General features: G+C 46.2%; 1 protein-coding gene across 1 annotated transcript in view; it reads right to left on the bottom strand.

Annotated features, from left to right (window-relative positions):
• Nucleotides 1–21,785, bottom strand: part of LOC309839538 (steryl-sulfatase-like) — a gene marked incomplete at its 5' end in the record, with an annotated part of 86,722 nt that overhangs the window by 60,448 nt on the left and 4,489 nt on the right. The window contains 2 exons of the mRNA XM_082681314.1: nt 6,233–6,369; nt 20,384–20,807. Coding sequence (XP_082537440.1) covers nt 6,233–6,369; nt 20,384–20,807 — 561 coding nt within the window. The remainder of the gene's footprint in view (nt 1–6,232; nt 6,370–20,383; nt 20,808–21,785) is intronic.

The raw sequence follows: 21,785 nt of genomic DNA, 5'->3' as shown, positions 1-21,785 counted from the left end.
GTTCCTCCCTGAAACCTCTTAAACACTGGGACCTTCCACTGGTGACCCAGCCCTGAAATAATTTCCAAGCCTTGATTGTGACTGTCTAACTCATGAAACTGGAAGTTCAGCTCCTGAACACGTGGTCCCTAATGACTTGGCATTTCTCCCTGTAAAGTCCACCGTTAGCCCTCCAGCCCCCCACCCAGCCATAAACTGCCAAGGTCCCCATCTATGGTGTATCCCTGTCACCCCAAAGGTGCCCGCTGAACACCCTGGCTTCCCAGTTACTTCATCTCTTGACGTGAGACGACTGCGTCCCAGTCTGTCACTCGTCATCCTAAATACATGCCGCAGGTGCCTCCCTGGTGGTCCAGTGGTCAAGACTCCGCGTTTCCACTGCAGGGGGCACGGGTTCCATCCCTGGTCGGGGAACTAAGATCCCGAATGCCATGCTGTGCGGCCAAAAAAAACCGAAATACATGCCACGGATCTGGGAACAGCTGGAATTGTCCTACTCCTGAAATGTAAACACTTTCACCTTGTCCTAGCCTGCCAACACCTTTCCTACCATCCGATTTGGACCTCCAACCTGTCACCTCCCAAGCCACCAGTCCCCTTCCTTCTCCCTTCCCCTCCCCTACTCTGCCAGCCCAGTCGCTCTCCTGACGACCACCCAACTCTCACGTCCAGTCGTGTTTTGTGGTATACCCCGGCAAAATCTCAGTCATCTGTCAAATCCTTGACCCTTCTCTCTGCCCCTGCATCGGACTGCAGATCACTCAGTCCCCACATAGGGATGCCAACACTCAGATCACAGTCTCCAAACAGCTGAGCTAGACACAGTCTGATAAGTCATCCCTGTGTTCGAGTTCCTCTGTGCTTCTTCAAAAGGAATACCCATGAAACTAACACAACATTGTAACTCAACTATACTTCAGCTAAAAGAAAAGGGATATCCAACCTCATTGACCGCCAGCTCCTCAAAGATCCCTCGCTTTGCAATCTGATGCAATCCTGAAGTTCACGGTCGCTGAATGCACTGCTGCCTTTTCACCTCTTCCTTACGTGATGTCTCAGAAGTCCTGGTTGGCGCTAATTCTCCTTCCTTGAGATGCTCCTCACCCCTGAGTGCCATGACCCTACTTCTCCTCGTCGTTATTCTCATCCTCTGGCTGTTCTTTCGTTGTTCTTTTGGGGATTCCTCCTGTTTTGCCCTTCCTTTGAATCCCTACCTGCCCTTCCATTTTCAGGATGCCTCAGAAACAAACACATGATTTTCACTTTTTTTTACATTGGAGTAGAGCTGCTTTACAATGTTGTGTTCGTTTCTACTGTACAGCAAAGTGAATCAGCTCTACGTTTACAAATGTCACCTCTTTTTTGGATTTCCTTCTCATTTAGGTCACCTCAGAGCACTGAGTAGAGTTCCCTGTGCTATACAGTAGGTTCTCATTAGTGATCTATTTTATACATAGTAGTGTATATATGTCAATCCCAATCTCCCAAGTCATCCCACCCCACCCTTCCCCCCTTGGTGTCCATACATTTGTTCTCTATGTCTGCGTCCCTATTCTTGCCCTGCAAATAGGTTCATCTGTACCAGTTTTCTGGACTCCACAGATATGCATTAATATATGATATTTGTTTTTCTCTTTCTGACTTACTTCATTCTGTATGACCGTCTCTAGGTCCATCCACGTCTCTACAAATGACCCAGTTCTGTTCCTTTTTACGGCTGAGTACAGATTTTCACGTTTTAAAGAAGGTCTCATTTATCAAGAATGAGAGCATTTAAAAAATTCAAGATGGAAAAGTGATGTATTGAATCCCAAGTGAAACACACAACCTTACAGCTCAGACGACACTCTCTGTGGAACAGAAGAAGGACGAAGCATATCGACATTGCAACGTCAGTTCTCGAGAACTAGAAACAGGGAGATGGATTTTGAATCTTTTATCCTGGATTAAGATGGAAATACAACTTGAGTCACACGGTGCTCGACTGCTTTTAATATTCTTGCAAAGTCATCGAATCCACGGCCACACGTTTTGGACCAGTGTCCACATGTGTAAGAAAAAGCCATGCTTTCCTAGCAATTCCAGCACCACAGTCAGGGCCTTACAACTTACAGGCACCTGCTCCCCGTGGGTTGACCTTGAAAAATTACTTACTGGGTACCTACTATGGGCCTGGTCTATAGCATTCTAAAGAAGATGTCTTCTACAGAAACGCAACCAGAGCACTTTTGCCTGAGTAAATGCACCTGTCCCTGAGGGGTTATTCACTGTACACTGCATTTCAGACTCCAACAACTATTTTAATCCAAGAGTTTTAGAAACAGTCGTTTTTAAATGGATCATTCCTTAGACCTATGTCCCATAAGCCAAACGCTGGTTAGAATTCTGCTGTATGTTTGAGGGACTTGGACCAATCCCTAAGCCTTCTTATTTTCAGAGTTTCCTTGGGTTTCTCGAGGTTCTTGGGACCATCCTGATCTCCTGCTAAATGAGGCTTTCCAATGTATTCTCCCTTTGTCAAGACAGATTTGACGTGTGGCCAAGAAAGCTCTGTGGCACATGGCTTACCACACGGCAGGTATGGAAAAGGATTCACTCTGTACCATCCCCCCGGCTCGCCTTTCATGAATTCATCCATTATTTTTCCTTCCGCTGAGTTCACTGTTCCATTCCTGTACCCACAGACAGTGGCGCTGCCCAGAGCCCCAACGGGAGAATCACTAGCTGGAGAAACTGAGGTTGCCTTATCAGACACGGCCCGTAGGGATGCCGGATCACAGACCCAAAGCAATTGACAACCAAACGCCTGAAGACTTCCGGGGTCCCACTAAGAAGGTTGGTGTTCCTTCCACGTAAGAAAAAGACTTAGTGTTTTTGTTTGAAAGAAAGAATCTCACGTAAGCCACGGGGTCTCAACCCTTAGAAGTGGCAGGGATTTTTTTTTAATTGAAAGGTTTGAAGTCAGAGATTTATTTTTATGTTCACCTCATTGTTCTCAACTTGCATTCACTTGCATTCTCTTTGTAGGTTACAGAATTTGCCAGTCTCATCCTGAGCAAAATTAAAGCCCATCGCAGGCAAATTCCACCTGAGCCCCTGTGAGCGCTGTAACGGGGACACGTCACAGATAACACACCACTGGCGGGAACCACTTCCATCCCTCCACCTGCTCCCTCTGCCCCCCACCCATGCACAGGTCTCTGGTAGATGTCATTACAACAGATAGAATGACACGCACCCGCCCCCCTCCCCCCAAAGAAAAAATACGTGGAGTGCATTGGAAAACACTTGATTTTACCCATTTGTTCCTCCCCCAAAGCTCTGCTGCTTGAGAAGCTGGAAATCAGACTCGGCAATAGCGTCCCGACTGCCCAAAGGCTTCACCCGTAAGTGTGCCCTGCTGAAATGGTGAGGCCGGCCACTGGTCACATACGGAGACCCTTGCCCTTCGAAACCACTCGAGCGTTATCTGCACCTCCCTCGGGACACTCATTCATTCCTTTCTGCTCTGGGCTATTACAAGATCAACTGGAAGAATCTTAAATCCCTTAGGAGCCCCTAAATTCTCTTAAGCCAAGGTCTCACCATCATTGCATTCTCCCTCAAAAAAAAAACAATGTTAGGCACACAAATGGCATCTACTAGAGGTGATGAATGAAGGAACCGGCTCTTTCCCTGTGACTTACCGTCGACTGTAAACCACTCTGACGCAGCAGGAATGCTGCCCTGATTGTTGACAGCACGAAGGGAGGGGACACCTGTGAAGCCCCAGACCAGGTGCAGGGCACACACTTCGTAGGCGGTGGCTGTGAGTATTAGAACACTGCCCACCCCTCGAACTGCATGGCAGTATTCGAGTTCCAGGATTTCAGCGACCCCTGCCAGCTTTTACCGCGAGCTCCACGGCGTAGACCTTACACCACATCTGTGCAGTCAGTCCTTCCTGCGTCATGATAACAAGACAAGCTACAGCGATCGCACAGGTAAGAATAAGGCCACCCAGCACCATGATATGGGGTGAGATTGGCCATGGCGGACAACTAAGTAAGAAAGGTTCTTTTTCTGAGTTTGTCTTTACAGGTACAGAGAAACCCACAGTGCGGAAAGTTATGCCGCATATAACGACGTCGCCTCCAAACACTTAGAAAGAAAATGCACTAAAGGACAGAGACGTGCCCTCTCTGGGTAACATCTTGTAGCTCAGCGGCCCATGGTACTAGCAGCGTTTCTTTTTAAGCCAATACGCTCATGTTATTTTATTACATAATTATCCAGAGTGCTACAGTCCCCTTCTGTGTGACAATAAAAGGCTCATTTTGGAAAGAAGGACTATTCCTCCAAATGCTCAGAGGTATTTGTAAAACAACAGAAACATCCTGAGAAATGAATGTAATGGCTTAAGGGAAGGATTTTTATTTTTTGGCAAAAAAAAAGAACACAATCATCTATTAATACGATATCAGGGTCTAATGCAGATCTCGAAGATTAAAAAACATTCTCTGTTTTATTCAAGAGGGACCAGTAGCAGGAAAACATTGGGACTTAGACTTTTTTAATGAGTCTAAGTCCCAATGTACTGCTCTAATAAAAATTAATCAGTAGGTGTGATGACACCTGTATGACTTTGCTTGCTAGCCAACAAATGTCAGAGAGGTACACGAAACCTGTTACACTAACATATAATGCTCATTAAAGAGATAAAATATGCTACTGACTCACACTACGAAGTACTCTAGTGATTTACACTACTACGGTGTGGAAAATGGATACTAATTTACATGTACCGTTTTAAGAATGAAAAATGAAAGAAGGCAGGCTTGTATGGGTGTATGTCAAAGCCCTAAGTATAATGAATTCTTCTTACGCATCTCATTAGGCAGGTTATTCTGGTTTTGTTTTTCCTAGTACGTGTTCAGCATCTGTGCTCACTTCTGATATCTGACAGCATCACAGACAAGGTTAGAAAAGAAAGAAACTTGGAAGTTACCTCGTCTGAATTCATCAGGCCCACAGGTTTAAGACATCTCTGAAGTTCACGGAGAGAGTAACAGAAAGAGCTAGAAGCTAGAATAAGGGTACAGTCATCTTGTCCAAAAGACGGTGCTCCTTAGAAGATTTAAATGAAACAAAACTTGTTCTTGTCATTCCCAACGTTGGTGACCAAATCACGCTCAGTTTGCTTTTAATACAAACCGACCAAGAAACTCTGCGGCCATGTTCAAACACCTCCAAAACATCTCGATGAAAAAACTATCAATCCAGGGCATAAAAAGAAAAGGAAGGAAGAACAAGAGGGGCGGGGGGTGGGGGGAGGAAAGGAAAAGAAAGGAAATATGCAAAAATCTTAAGCAACCTGTTCACGGGTGCCATTTGCTCAATTTTGTCCAATTTTGTCCAGATGGAGCGAGCAATGTCACCATAAGAGACATCTCTGGGATAGATAGGAATTGAATGCAAAGTTCAGAACCCACTGATTTTCCATCCCTTTGCTTAACCCACATACTCCGGCTTCCTCCACACTCTGTGGAATAGACCCGAGACGGCTTAGCCGTGCAGAAGAAAGCACGGTCACCATGATCTCGCGTCGATGTGCAAGACACCGTTTAAAAAGGAAACCTCAGAAGGAAGGCTTCCCAGTACCTCTGAAAAACATGCTACGTTTCTCAGAAATAGGGTAACCTGCTTAGGGAGAAGGGACACAGAGAGCAAGGCAATTCCTGCCGTCCTCACAGATGCAGCAAGGAGAACACAAGCTGCAGAAGAAGGAAACACAGCGGGGCTCACAGCATCCAAGGAAGACTCCAGGGCTACTGCCTGGAGACTCACCAAGGCCGTAGCCCATGGCGAGGCTTCTGCCTCCCGGATCTACCTTGTGCTGAACTTCGCTACAGACAAGGGGTTGTGCACATTGAATTGCTAAAAGAATAAGCGGTGATAAGGATTCATGCTTTGATTCCTTTTCTTCGTTCATCTCTTTGATCACCAGCCCACAGACCCAGACTCCTCTTGCTGCTGTATCCATTGGTAAACACAAGCATGGACTCGGGGCTGAGATGCGTTTTGTATTCTGCTTACCTTTCACAGTTAGTGTTTTTGAAACACAAAAACAAAAAGCACGTGCTGTCTCTAAAGGCAACGGGGACATAGGTGGAAACTCAGAGGAAGTAAGATAGAAGCAGGAAAAGCCTCAGTCACATTTGAAGGACAGACTGGAAGATAAAGGGACACATACCGACACTCCAATCCATTTCCTCGGCAGCATCTCCATACGCGCCGTGTTTACTTTTGCCGGCAAAGTCCTTCGAAGAGAAGAGAGCCGTATGCATGTGCAGGAAAGCCAGGACAAGCAGGAAAGGGGTCTTAGCGTTCCTGAAAAAAAAACCAACATCCAAGAGCAAAATAAACATGTTGGCCACCGTTGCCACTTGCTTGTTTTTTATTCTGAAAGTGAAAATGTTTATTCCCTTGGTTAAAAAAGATGGCATGTATAATTTTCAGTCTCAAACGATAATATCAGATTCAGCATACGAACTGAGGAAAATTAAATCAGCTCCGACTTAATGGCAGTGAACTTTACAAAAATTTTTATTTTGTATCAGAATATAGTTGATTAACAACGTTGTGTTAGTTTCGGGCATACAGCAAAGTGATTCGGTTATCCATATACCTGTATCTGTCGTTTTTCAAATTCTTTTCCCATTTAGGTTATTACAGGATACTGAGTAGAGTTCCCTGTGCTATACAGAAGGTCCTTGTTGGTTATCTCTTTTAAATATGGCAGTGTGTACGTGTCAATCCCAAACTCCCAATCTGTCTCTCCCTGCTACCCTTCCCCACTGGTGACCATAAGTTTTTTCTCTAAGTCTGTGAGTCTGCTTCTGTTTTGTAAATAAGTTCATTTGTATCAGTTTTTTAAGATTTCATGTATAAGCAGTATCATATAATATTTGTCTTTTTCTGACTTACTTCACTTAGTATGATAATCTCCAGGTCCATCCATGTTGCTGCAAATGGCATTATTTCATTCTTTTTAGTGGCTGAGTAATATTCCATTGTATATATGTACCACAGCTTCCTCATCCATTCCCGTATGTTCATAGCAGCACTATTCACAATAGCCAAGACATGGAAGCAACCTAAGTGTCCATCAACGAATGAATGGATAAAGAAGATATGGCCACCATTCTGATTAGGATCAACCTATGATTACACGATACAGTTTGAAAATTCAGAAAACACCACTGAATGATGCCGAATACTGAATCTCTTATTTGGGGGATGGCAAGTCTCTCTCCATAGGTAATCATTGTACCCTCTACAGTTCAGCAGACTGATGTGCTATGTCCTTGAGATATTCTCGAAAGAGACAACTCAGAAAAAAAATGTATTGGAGAATGACCTACTTTTTTCTTGAATTCTATTCTTCCCTCTCTCTCTGAAATTTATATGAATTGAAGCACCTACAAAACTGTATTCTTTCTGGAAAACACACACGTGCGTGCGCACACGCTCCTACCTAGTAAGGACACTATCTTGAGTTGTCAACTACTTAGATCCACAGTTCAAAGCCAGTTCAACTCTGTGTGCTGCCATGTTGCACACCTTCTCCTAGAGAACAAGTCTCCTGGCAGGAACACTCCACTGTCAATACTGAATTTTGGAAGTTGAATGGAACATCCTCTGAACTGGCCTCAATCTATACTTTAGTCAAGAGAGACGGATGGTACTGCAAAAACTTTTCGTAGTTCAGAGTACACCTAAACCTAGTCTGGTGGAACTGTTGAGAAAGCACAGATGCTGGAGCATTGTAAGTCCCTGGAGCGTTAAAAGTCACTGTGCACATGTGGTCCTTGGGACAACTGCCTGGCAGCATGGTTACTGTAGGGAGGTCTGGGGGTTCACACCTGAGTCTGCTCAAAGGGATCAATTAGTCACATCACTTCCTCTTGACATCTAGCGGACCTCTGAGAAATGCACTCAGTTGCTGTGTTTCAGTTTCATGCAATAGCCTTCTCCTATACCTTATTCCAGGCGACCATCAGCAATTCCTTTCTGGCTAAAAGGGAACACTGAGTGAGTGCCCTTTTGAAGGCTATCAGGGCACAAATGAAGAAGGGAATGAATGCATTAACGGGTGAATGAACGTAATTTCTGATAAAGCATCTGCTGGTCTCCCCAAGGATCACTTATATGCTCTCCTTCTCCCACTAGACCACAGGCTGGGGCATGTCATCTACCTCTGTGGATTCCTGGCACCAGCACGATGACTGCAGGTAGCATCGCTTCCATAAACCTCTGTTATTCAATTAAATATTGCATTAGCTCTTTCAGCTTCAAAAGTGCCACCCAGACCGTTAGTGAACGACTTGGGACTCATGAATGCAACGTGGTTCATGTAAATATATATATATATATATACACATATATATATATATGCGTGTATATATATTTTATATATACAAAATAATATATATATACACATATATGTATAAATATTTCATACACACACACACACACACATGTGTCTGTGTGTGTGTCTACCTATATATGTAGATCTATATCTCCAAACTTCTAACCTAAGTCAAAAGTCTCTGGCTGTTTTGAAGGAATCACACCCTGTGTTCGACATCTTGGCCACGGAGCAAAAGTTCTAAAGGAAGAATCTATTTAATTCAAGCAACGTTGCTTGTATGTGTTTACTTACTAACCTAACCCCTCATGATAACCAAAACCACTTCAAATTTACAACTGGGTCTCACAAATGCCGTAACTTTACCTTTAATAAATAAATGGACGACACTCCTCTAAATTCATTTTCAGTTTCCTAATGTGAATACAACTTGGGTTCCTTCAGCTCCTACCGCACTTGTGGGTCAACTGCTCACATCTACTGAGTATCACACTTTCAAGGTCGCTCGCTTTTGGGAACAGAAAATAAACACAAAAGAACACACTATGAGTGAGTCGGGCACTTCCTGTTCTCTGAAAACAGCAAATTCAGCAACTTGTTGTTGATTACTTGAATAGTGTTTTATATTTCCAGCGCTGGGAGATGAATTCTGTCACATTTTTTTTTCTTTTACAAGAGTATAAAATGAAGAAATACTGCTATTATTTCACAACTAGGATAGCAAAAAAAAAAAAAAAAAGGTTATAAGTGTCTTGCCCCACTTCTCTCAGTAACTAGAGTTTGAAGGCAGGAGAATTAGAACCCACCATCTCTGTTGTATAAATCTCACTGTTGCCTCTCAGAAAGAAAAGAAGAGATATTCACGTGCAGAGAGACGCACAGGGGCTGTCATCCAATCTGATGATATTTGCATGAGCGTGTGTACCAAAGGCATCCCTTGGCTACCTCAAAGGGTACATACCCTTGAAGACCCTGAAAGAAGTGAGACTAAGCCATGGGACACCATGGACTTTGGCCACACAGGAGGCCTATTCAATTTCCACCCTAGTCATTCTGGGCACACGTTTCCTCACAACTGGATACACTGTACCTCCTTCTCAAGAAGCAGATTAGGGCGCTAAAAACTGGCTTGGATTTCCCAAAATGAACATAAAATCTCACTCTTCATACTCGTCCCAAAATAGACAGTTACATTACGAATGGGTACAATTTCACTGCCACCTGAGGCTCCTCTGCTCTCCCATTTATCTTTAGACTTACCGTTAAGGAAAATAGACAAGGAAGCTTAAAAACTCCATTTCCCAAGCATGTACATGGTCATAACTTAAAATGCAGGATGTGGGCTTCCCTGGTGGCGCAGTTGAGAGTCCGCCTGCCGATGCAGGGGACACGGGCTCGTGCCCCGGTCCGGGAAGATCCCACATGCCGCGGAGCGGCGGGGCCTGTGAGCCATGGCCGCTGAGCCTGCGTGTCCGGAGCCTGTGCTCCGCAACGGGAGAGGCCACAGCAGTGAGAGGCCCGCGTACCGCAAAACAAAAAAAAAAATGCAGGATGTGATTGGCAGAGAAGGATGAGCTACTGCACGCCCAACAGCTTGGAAAAAAAATAAGAAAACTGAGGAAAGAGGCAGCCACCAACATTATCGGCATTTTATAATCACAGGGATCATGAGACGAAGGCATTTGAAAACGTGAGGTGAGGATGAAAAAACAAAGGATAAAGTGGGGGCAACAAGCAAACAAGGGAGCCCAAGACAAACATCCTTCATAAAGAGGGCAGAAAGAACAGGTGAGCTGAGTCCAAGAGGTACCCCTTTGGGGCTCAATCAATGACCACGGGATGTGATTTCTGTCTTGTGATGTAGGGGGACCCTGGGTGGAAGGGGAGAGGGCCATCCATGCGTTGATTATAAATACGCCCCTATGTACAGAATTATTTTTCTATAATCTCTTTGGCATCCAGTAGACTGCCCGTGACAGATACCAGCCAAGGTGCCAGGTGTCCAAGAAGACTGATGAGGTTTTATACACAAAACCCAACCCTGGAACATTTAGGGAAGCGTACCCAGCTGCACAAACTCCGAACCACGAAGATTTACCCTCCGGGAACAGAGGTGTGATCAGTGTAGCACGGGCATGTGGGCTGGACAGACATCCCATCATTACTGCCCTGCACACATCCTGAGATGTGACTGACAGCTTGATCGCTGGTGTGGGGGGAGGAACCCTTGCTCAGCCTTATCCTTCAAGAGCGCAGGAAAGGCCATCGTCCCTCGTTCAGAAGGCCCAGGTCTCTCTTCTCTCTACGACCTTGAAAACTAAATGACGCTGGAGCAAGTTGGCGGGAGGGAGATCTCTCCACAACTGCTTAGCTCCTTTTTTATTAGCTGCTTCAGTAAACAACTCTCTTGAAAATTTATTGCCACTGTCTCGCACGCTGTGTGAAAAGATAGAACTTTCAGCTGCTACATGCCTTCCCTCTATTTGTTACCAATACAGAAGGCAGCTCTGCACCTTCCCGGCAACCTGCAATCACTCCAATCTCAGAGTCAAAAAGATTTACATCCCGTCCACGCGTGAGTGAAACCTAGGCAAGAAGACGGCTATGGCATTATTATTATTATTTTTTCTGTCTGCCACGGTCTTGCATACCGTGTTCCTCTTCTCAAAGTCTGACCTTGATTATTCACCGAGTGTCCCCATTTGAGTCAGCGTCGGGAATGACAGGAATGCAACTAGGGACGTCTGTGCATTCCTCCTGAGACCCCTCAGATGCTGGTGATTAGACGAAGGCATAAACCAGGTAGCGCTGTCAACAGTCACCCGGCCGGAGTCCGTGTGACCACCACTCTGTACGCACAGAGATGGACACGCCTGGCTGTTCCCTTCATCCATCCAGGCCTTTCACATCTATTCTGCCCACGTGACTCCACACACTAAAAATATAAAGCTAAGCTGGACTGGCTCCTGCCATCAGCAGCCCACAGTTCAGACAAGACCATCAATAATTGGTCTCAGCTGCTTTAAGTTCCACGATGGAGCGCATCAGAGGATGGATACAGAGAAGGAGAGTGAATCTCAACCTGGCAGGGGTCAGGACTCACTCCTGGAGAGAGAGAGAGATTCCAGAAGTTCCTGCCGTGCGCTTTCCATAAATGCACCCGTGTCTGAGCCACTGTCCCCTGGGTGCTATTCAGATACAGCAGTGGACGACGGCAGAGACGTAACCTGTGTCCTTACCTGGTGAGCTTTTAAAAGCACACTTTCTACGGCATGTGGTCCCAAACGATTCACTGAACGCTTCAGAATACATTTTTTAAAACAAAAACCCCACTGTATGGATTTTTACCGCTAACTGAAAGATACCACTAATAGGATGACGATTAGTTGGGACGGGGGAAAACCTGGGAACACTTTTAACTTTCTACTTCTTTATATTTTTATACTGCTTTGATTTTTTAAAGTAGCACATGCTACTTTCAAAACCACAGAAAAACGAAGATCTATCTTCAATACAAAAACGAAGACAGGAAAACCATGAAAGCCACCTTCCCCCCCACAAACACAGAGGGAAAGGAAATAGATACCCAGGTGTGAAAGTCGGCTTGTGTAACGAGATTTGAGATGCTGCCCTGACTTTAGTCATGCTGGCATCCCCCCAGCTCTGACAAGCACCCCTGCTTCCCCACAAGCACCCCTGCTTCCCCACAAGCACCCCTGCTTCCCCACGATGGCCTCATCTGTGGAACTTCACGACGGGCTCTCTCTGTGGGACGATCCTTCACACACAGCCTTGCCTCTGACTCTGTGCGACTCCTATAGATTATATGGCTTTGTACCCACGATGGGGTACAGCGAGGACGCCTGACTGGAGACAGCATCCATCATCGGGCTCAACCCTCCACGCACAGCTGGACTTCAATCAAAGGGCTTGCGGTCAGCCACACGCCCCATTCCGGAACAGATGGTGGGAAGATTCTTTGATGCTTCCGGCTTTAAATTACCTGGCATTCGTTTGTTAAGTATCCTAACCCGGAGGTATTGAACATCTGTAGGAAAAAAAGTCAAATTTCTTTATGCTTCAGGTAGTAGGAAAGAAGAAGCTATGGAAATCGTTGTAATAGGAGATTTGACACTAGGGAAGAAGACGGATTTCCAAACTACTTCTGTTTCTGCTTCTGCTGCTTCTTCAGTTTCTGCTGCTTCTTCTGTTTTCGCTTCCACTTCTGTTTCTGCTGCTTCTTCTCCTTCTGCTTCTGTTTCTGTTTCTTGTCTTCTTCCTCCTCGTGTCCCCCTCCTTCAAGTCTATGCTTGGTCCCTGGCAAAGACGACAGGCTCACGACAAACTGACGAGAGGCCCTGTCCACTCTCAGCTTTCTAGACGGAGCCCCTTCCTCTCGGGAGAAGGCCCCCCGCCCAGTTAAGTGGACACAAGGATCCTCACAGACTATCTCTGGGGACAATGCAGGTGGGCGATGAGTGGGGACTGCCTCGCCGAAGGGGTCCTCGTGACTTGTCCTGGAAGCAGGTAGAGGAAGTATGGCTGAGTAATCATGCCAAGTGCTCAGGAGTGCCCTAAAAGGATGGGGGTACAACAGCACGGCGGTGTGCCCCCTTGAATGGACCCTCCAAGGGAAACAAACAAGACTGCCTGTGTTACCCCATCCCAGGAAATCTGCCCTGTCTGGGATACCTCTGTCGGTAGGTGGATGCCCGATATAAAGATAGGTCATCTATTCTACAGGTTCCCTCCCAGCCTGGACCCACGAAAGAAGCACATGCAGGATGTGAGCAGACCACCCTCACGCTTCGCCAGAGGGAACCAGGGACGTGAGTATGATGGGGATCCCTTCTAAGACGTGGAGCGCACAGCAATTCACTCAACATCAGGACCGAATGCTAAAAAACCAGGCCAATATTTTTAAAAATCGAGAAATGTCCAACTTAAAAAAAATCCCCCGAAAGAGTCCCCCGCACACACGCAAGTCGGTAGTTCTGATTTCTCTGGAACGTTGGGATGCTGGGAGTACCACCCGCACTCCTTCGGGACAGCAGCTCGCGGGAGCTCTCAGGAGTCAGCCATCCGAATGGGCTGCACCAAATCCGGCTCCCTCGGGCCCCAGGCCTCATCCCGCCCAGCACGCATTTCCTTGCCAGCCGGGGCCTCGGCGTATTTGCGCCTTAACGCCTGACGTACCAAAGCTCGCACCTCCTGATTCCCGTTCGGGTCATAATCCTGGGGCACCAAAGAGATCTGGGGGTTTGATGAAAAAGGGAAGGTCCGAGCGCGCTTTATCCAGACCCCGTTCAGGTAGGAATGCCGTGGGCCTGGACCCAGGATGGCTACAGATGAGCATTCTCCAGGACCGCATTCCGCCTGCAGCTCAGCTCAGCCTGGAAGGAGGGGCGCGGCCAAAGAACCACTCCCCGTTCCTAAATTCCTGTCCTGCTGCCCGATGAAAGGCAGAAGACGAACCAAGGGACTTCCCTGGTCGTCCAGGGGTTAAAACTCCGTGTTCCCAATGCAGGGGGCCCAGGTTTGATCCCTGGTCACGGCACTAGATCCCACATACAGGCCGCAACTAAGAGCCCACATGCTGCAACTAAGACCTGGCGCAGCCTAATAAATAAATAAATATTAAAAAAAAAAAAAAGGAAACCAATCAAGTAGCATCTACCCTTACTGAACAAGACAGTTCTTTGATTATTTAACCTTTTCACTTTTGAACGTGTCTGTACGCGCGTGTCTCCCTGTGTGTTGCCCTTAATCTTTCATCTGATGTACTCTTCTCACCAAGAACTAAAGTCAATGGCGCCCCTATTCTTTTCTGGCTTAAACTAATGAAATGATCCCTTTGCTCCAAAGAAGCTTTGTGTCCAATCACAGCTATTCATCACGGCCACTGAGACCACAGCGCCGCTGGCAAGGTGAAAGGCTAGGCTGGAGGTGTCCTGTAAGTGCATCTCGGGACCCCGAGTGTGCAGAACGCTGACAGTACTAGGACAGGATAAAAGGTCAGGTATCCGATGATACATTTATCAGCTGTCACGGGTCTGAGGGCGTTACCATGACGCAAGCGATGCTTGTACAAAGGCGTATTTATTTACTATAAAACTGCGGACTACAGAAAAGGTCTGGGGTGGGGGGCTCTTCCCCGTGACTCCCCACCAAGGGCAGGACATTTCCCTGTGGATGTTACTGCCCGCAGTCACTCATACTCCCCATAATTCTGATGTCACGTGGCTTCCCTGTGGGGAGAGGTCAGGGATCAGGGTTTGGTAAAGTTAGAAAAAGGGGATCTTACAACTCTGGGGAATCCGATGAAAAGTAGAACTCTATGTCATCTCCAGCTTTTGGACTTGTTTTCTGGTAGACCCTAAAGGACACTTCCATGAAGCACAAGAAATATCTGAAAATGAGCTTACCTGAAAATGGTTAGCATTGATTTCACTTTTGATTATAGGCTTTAAAGCTACAAACACACACACACACATGTGTGTGTGTGTGTGTGTCTGTGTCTGTGTGTAATGTCAATGCAACTCCCATAAACCAGGACCTGGAGAACAGAACACTCCTGGTGGATTTCATATGCATTTATGAATACAGTAACTGGATACCCTAAACTATACAAATTATGTGGGTTTGTATAAAGTCATCACTTTGGAATATTTCTTCAGAGTGAGGGTGTTTTTACTGGCAGAGAAACACACAGTGGTTCCTTTCAACTGAAATGCTTTTTCTAGCAACGAAATGCCGGTTTCAGTGACTTTAGGGAGGGAAGGGGCCAACAAATCTGGCTCTTGCCGTGACAGAAATGACCCGGGTTCACCTCTCTCTATGAAGGACGATTGGAAACGTGAACCTCTTTCCACCCGCTGACATCGCACCTTTTTCAATGCAGTTCAACCTGAACTAAAAAACTACCTCGGGAACAAAATTAACTTGCTAAATTCACCCGTCACCACGTAGCCTTTATCTTTTCGGAATACTCAGCCACTTCTCCCTCGCCACGGTTAAGGATTGTACTACGAACATGAGTTTATCTAAGAATTCCCAGGTGTGTTCTCCTTTGGGGGCATGGGACCCGGACGCTTCCATCTGGAGAAGGGGTACTGAATTTCCTAGTCTCCTTCCAAATAATCCACACTCGAACCTTACTGGTAAGTCTGCAGAGTATATGTGGCGGCAAGGAAGGCAGCAAGCTTGTTATGGTCCGCTCAGGAGAGCCCTCACGGAGAGTTAGATATGGGTTCTAACCCGCTATCTACTATTCCCTGTGGGGCTTTTGCTCTCACTCCAAAGTTCTGAGCCTCAAATTCCTCCACAAGAAGACATCTCTTCACCCATCTTCCAGGGTCCTTTTGTAGCACGTAAGACGTGACAGGTATGAAACGTGACCAAGAATACGTGTATAGCCACAGTGCCTGGCATATATCTAACCAGTATCTGCTAAAACTTGAACACATCCCTAGCTGGGCACCCAAGCTGGATCTGTTTTACAAAGCATGGATGAGAGTCATGACCAGGGAGAAAGCTGGAATGACTGAAGGGCCCTTCATTCAGGGCATATAAGGAGGATTAAGTATCTCTAAGAAATCTACAGGTCATTCCTTTCCCGTCAGAGCAACAAGGATTTCTTGCTAATTAAAGTGTGTTTAGGATGACCTGTCTCGAATTACTGTACAGCTTAGAACATGTGTTGAGCTAATTATCTAAGTCTCTAATAGTAGAAGCATCTTCCCAAGATAAGTTCTATCCCTAAAAGAGTAAATTAGGGTGAGGGATCATGGAGTGCACAGTTATATATTCCACACCCTCAATCTCCTCAACTTGGAAACACCTGCTTGTAATCCCGGGGCACGTACCTAAATTTGGTTCAGCAGACTACATCTGAGACAGTCACAAACCAATAAAGCACCATCCCCTTATGCCCTTGTCATCTGTATCTTCACATCGCAAGTCAGTATCTCGAGAACAAACGTCTGAGTATAAATCATTTCATCCACAAGGCTCAGAGAGAGAATATAAATGTTAGAAATGAGAGCTTGAATCATTTTCCTCATCACCTTTGACAAGTGAACCCAGGGAGAGCTGTGTACCCCAAAACTGGTTTTTAGATCAATACACTGAAATAAAGCACTGGCTTCAATCGGAAAATTTTCATTCAACAGCATCTGAATCAACTTCACAAACACCGTTATTGCTTGGATGAGGTTTTCCTTCTTCTGCTTCTGAGTAGCCCTGAATCCATGTCTCACAGAGCTCGTCAGCCCTGCCTAAATTTCTCAGGATATTCTGGTCAAAGAGACACACATTTAAATGTCTTCAGATCCCTGAAAAAAATTTTTATAAATATGATAGTGTCACAGTCTGTTATGATTCTTTGGTACCATATTAAGGCAATTTTCTCTAGATTCCTGAAAATAACAATTCAGCAAATCAGATATCTCTTGTAACACAGGAAGACGATGTTACCCAAGGATGATTTTACCTAGATGTTTAAAATCTTTGAATCTTCAGATAATGTATATGAGAAGGTTTGGGTGTGAATGACATCATGGTACACACATGGTAGTACTGTCCCTAATACTGACCAATTTATGCATTGCTCCAATGTGGGCAATAGTCGTTTACATTAGAATCACCTATTTAAAGACTAAACCCTTTTCAAATAATTCAATAAGCATAACCTCCCACTACAGTGTTGCTAGAGCATCTTAAATATCTAGTTCTGGAAGAAAACTGCAGAAACCCCATTACAATCCAGATAAACTGGTTGGACCGCTAAGTATTGGAGAAATGCAAATCAAAACTACAATGAGGTATCACCTCACACCGGTCAGAATGGCCATCACCAAAAGTCTACAAACAATAAATGCTGGAGAGGGCTTCCCTGGTGGCGCAGTGGTTGAGAGTCTGCCTGCTGATGCAGGGGACACGGGTTCGCGGTCCGGGAAGATCCCACATGCCGCGGAGCAGCTGGGCCCGTGAGCCATGGCCGCTGAGCCTGCGCGTCAGGAACCATGACCGCTGAGCCTGCGCGTCAGGAGCCATGACCGCTGAGCCTGCGCGGCTGGAGCTTGTGCTCCGCAACGGGAGAGGCCACAACACTGAGAGGCCCAAGTACCGCAAAAAAAAAAAAAAAAAAATGCTGGAGAGGGTGTGGAGAAAAGGGAGCCCGGGAGCCCTCCTGCACTGCTGGCAGTAGTGCGAGTTGATGCAGCCACTATGGAAAACAGTATGGAGGTTCCTTAAAAAGCTAAAAATAGAGTTACCATATGACCCAGCAATCACACTCCTGGGCATATATCCAGAAAAAATGAAACCTCTAATTTGAAAAGAAACATGCACCCCAATGTTCACTGCAGCACTATTTACAACAGCCAAGACATGGAAGCAACCTAAGTGTCCATCAATAGATGAATGGATAAAGAAGATGTGGTATAAGTATACAATGGAATATTACTCAGCCATAAAAAAGAATGAAAGAATGCTATTTGCAGCACCATGGATGGACCTAGAGATTATCATACTAAGTGAAGTGAGCCAGACAGAGTAAGACAAATACCATATGACATCACTTCTACGTGGAACCTAAAAAAGTGATACAAATGCACTTATTTGCAAAACAGAAACAGACTCACAGACATAAAAGACTTACGGTTACCAAAGGGGAAAGGGCAGGAGGAGGGATAAATTAGGAGTTTGCAATTAACAGATACACACTACTATACATAAAACAAATAAACAACAAGGACCTACTGTAGAGCACAGGGAACTCTACTCAATATTTTGTGATAACTTATAATGGAAAAGAATCTGGGAAAGAATTTATATATGTACATAGTATATCTATAGTATATGTAACAGAATCACTTTGCTGTACACCTGAAAGTAACACAACATTGTAAATAAACTACACGTCAATAAAAAATAAATGAAATTAAAGTTAAACAAAGATGAACTGGTTGAGGTTCAATACCCTTAGGCTAATCAAATTTGTTTCGATCCCGTCCCAAAGTCATACGCCAAGGAACCCATTAAAATTCCTCCTAATCATATGAATATTCATATAGCCTAGAGATTCAATCATCTGTGTCCAAACACCACATGCTGTCAAGATGTGCCTCACCCTGGACGTTGAGGATCACTCCTGAAGCCTGTGATTTTATCAGGAGCGTTATTATTCACCCCCTCCCCACAGGTTTCTGAGGGACTGCTAGTCAATGGACAGGGACAGGAGAGGGTTCCGCTGCTTCCGCAAGTTTGCCAAACAGCAGACGGTTGTATTGTGGCTTAAACGGGTAGGGCTGCCATCCACAGAGCGCCACTGTACCTGGGAAGGGCCGTTCTCTTACTCGTAAAACACTGTAAGGCTCACCCATGAGGTAAAAGCTTTGTCTGCCATGCAGACTGGGACCCACTGTTGAGTCATGACATTCATTTCGTGTCACAACCAGATAATTAAAAAAATAAAATAAAACAGAAGGGAATCAGGAAGTATCAGAAGTGATCACTCTATGAAGAAATAAATCCTTTCTGGAAACTTTTGCTTCGGTTAAACATCTGTGTATGACATCTCATTGGATGATGGTGTAAAATGTACGTCTTACGAAGTTCAGAAGCTTCTGCATTAGATCATGTTAGCACCGCCTTCTAGAAAAATCTAGGCAGCTTAGCGATGGTGCCGTTCTCTAACAGCAAAAACCCACAGATGCTCTAGTATTTCTCAGAGTGTTCTACAGGAGTTTAGAACTCTAGGGGAGCTTGTTAACAGGGAGAGGCAAAGCCTTACCTTAGAACTACTCTCCGTAGGAATTTCTCAACGTAAGACTGGCAATGTTCAGATTCAGCCAGGACCCCAGCACCTCCCTACACAAAGTCTGAGGACTCACAGTTCTCCACCTACAGTCAAGAGCTTTTCCCCTCTTCCCTTCTTGGTCTACCTGTGGGAAGTTCCAACGATCCAATTTTCTACGCCACCACGTACTGAGCTATCAAAGGCAATCCCACAAGGGACAGATCTGCGCCAAGCGCCACGCCCACGATGCGGGTGTCTGTTCAAGTTATGGCCGCCTCTGGCCGTGCGGGCCGAGGGGTAGGCTGACCGGGAGCACTGATAGCTCCACAGTGTCTCCAGGTTCAAAATCACGGACACAGATATTCACCAGCGTGCTGGCCAGCTGAACATCTTCCCCTTTCTCTTAAGAATCGAATTATCAATATGTCCTTCATCACGCCATGTTGCCAGCTTCCTCCACTCTCTGGTGCCTGAACAGACCTGCTCTCGTGGGCAGGGCAAGTAACCACCAAGGCCAAACATCTGATTTTCACACTGCGTTCCCACCCTTCTCTATAGGACTATCCTCTAAACTTTTAAAGGCAACAAAACAATTTTGTTCGTTTTTAACAGCAAGTGTTCCTGAGACAGACTGCTGTGAAGCCCTCCGTGGATGGCTACCCCCTTCGCTGACCGCAAACACCAAATCTACAAACTCAAGAGGCCCCAACAGACTCCCAAGAGATCATCTGCTTCATCCAGCTGACTCTCAGAGTTGCTCTGCTCGGAAACGTGCCCCGAATATTGCGGATCTCCTCACGTTGTTTATGTCGTATAACATCTACAGTAAACAATACACATGACCTTTCCTCTCTTAATCACACACCTGAAGAGTAAAGACCGTGGTGATGCCTTAAGGTCCCTGTTGTCACCCAGACATTTTTGGGGCATGGCCTCATAAGCAGAGGACGTGCGGGAAACTGGCAAAACATCTCTGGGGGGAGCCCAGGTCATGGCAATTCCCGACCCACTCCCCCCACCGCCCAATACACGCCCAGCTGGAGAAATCTCCCAACCACAGAAGGGGAAACATGGCTCAAAAGGCCACCCCGGTTCCTCCACCTCCATGGAAACACCTGAAATAGCATATGACATGTGTCCCAGGCAGCATCAGGCTGGGAGGCGATACCTACCGTTGTATGAACTGGGCCGCGTCCGCTGTGAGCCTCTGCGTGAGGTTGTCATAGGACATGGGCTGCTGGGTGATGTCACGGTTCCTCATGAGGAAGCAGTTCAGGGGCCGGAAGTAATGCAGGAAGCACAGCAGGCCGCCGAGGACCAGGGCGGCCAGGAAGAAGAGGCAGAAGAAGATGCAGGGGGGAACCTGGATGAGCCCCAGGCACCTGAGCACGGCCAGGGTCAGCAGCGTGATGGCGATGACCTGCAGGGGGAGGAAGACCAGCAGCCTTAAGGCCCTGGTGAACACGCTGCCTTCTCCCGGCTTGCAGTCCCGCAGGTTGGTCACGGGCAGCCCGTGGAAATAGTCGAAGCCATGGCTCAAGGGGTGGTGGCAGAGGTCCGTTCTGTTGTGACAGCTGGTGCCAAGGTGCCACTTCCCTGAGCAGACAAACAAACAGGTGGCATGTTTAGTCCCCATGAGCACCCCGAAACGAAGGTCAGCTTCTGAGTTGCGCATGCTGGAAGGCGGCCTCTTTCTGCATATTCATCAGCCAAAACCATTCTACCGTTTCCACCTCCGTTTCCAAAAACGGTAGGGTAGGAACCACTCTCTCCACCAGAAAACAAGAGGGGATTCAGTGACTGGAAAAAATACAAATAAAATGAAAGACACACACCTCACGTACTTCATAGGCAGGAGACAAAACTACATAGATGAACACCAACGTTTTTGGGGGACATGTGTTTTTTTTTAAAGACATTTCCTTAAAAGGAAAGTCTTAAAACCAACTTGATTTTGTCCCTGAAATGTCAGAATGTCCCTGAAATGTCAGAAGCTCCTAACCAGTTCTCACCGGAAATGAATCCATATGTAAAAACTACCCCTGAGGCATGAGGAAATCATACTCATAACTCAGTAATTATTGTAAACACCTATAAACACTTCTTATAAAATGTAAACTGTCCGGGACTTTCCTGGAGGTCCAGTGGTTAAGGCTCCCGGCTCCCACTTGCAGGTGACACGGGGTCGAGCCCTGGTCGGGGAACTAAGATCCCACATGCCACGCAGTGTGGCCAAATAATAAAACAGAATAAAAATGAGGGCTTCCCTGGTGGCGCAGTGGTTGAGAGTCCGCCTGCCGATGCGGGGGACGCGGGTTCGTGCCCCGGTCCGGGCAGATCCTACATGCCGCGGAGCGGCTGGGCCTGTGAGCCCTGGCTGCTGAGCCTGCGCGTCCGGAGCCTGTGCTCCACAACGGGAGAGGCCACAACAGTGAGAGGCCCACGTACCGCAAAAAAAATAAATAAATAAATTTAAAAAATTGAAATGTGACTGTATCACTAAATACAGAGAAAAAGTGATGGTGGTTTGACAAAATGTGGGAGGAAAGAGACCGGTTATTTTGCTCCCATGAG

Source organism: Grampus griseus (genome assembly GCF_964374135.1).
Source record: "Grampus griseus genome assembly, chromosome: X".
Lineage (NCBI taxonomy): Eukaryota > Metazoa > Chordata > Mammalia > Artiodactyla > Delphinidae > Grampus > Grampus griseus.
This window is presented reverse-complemented; position numbering and strand designations above follow the sequence as displayed.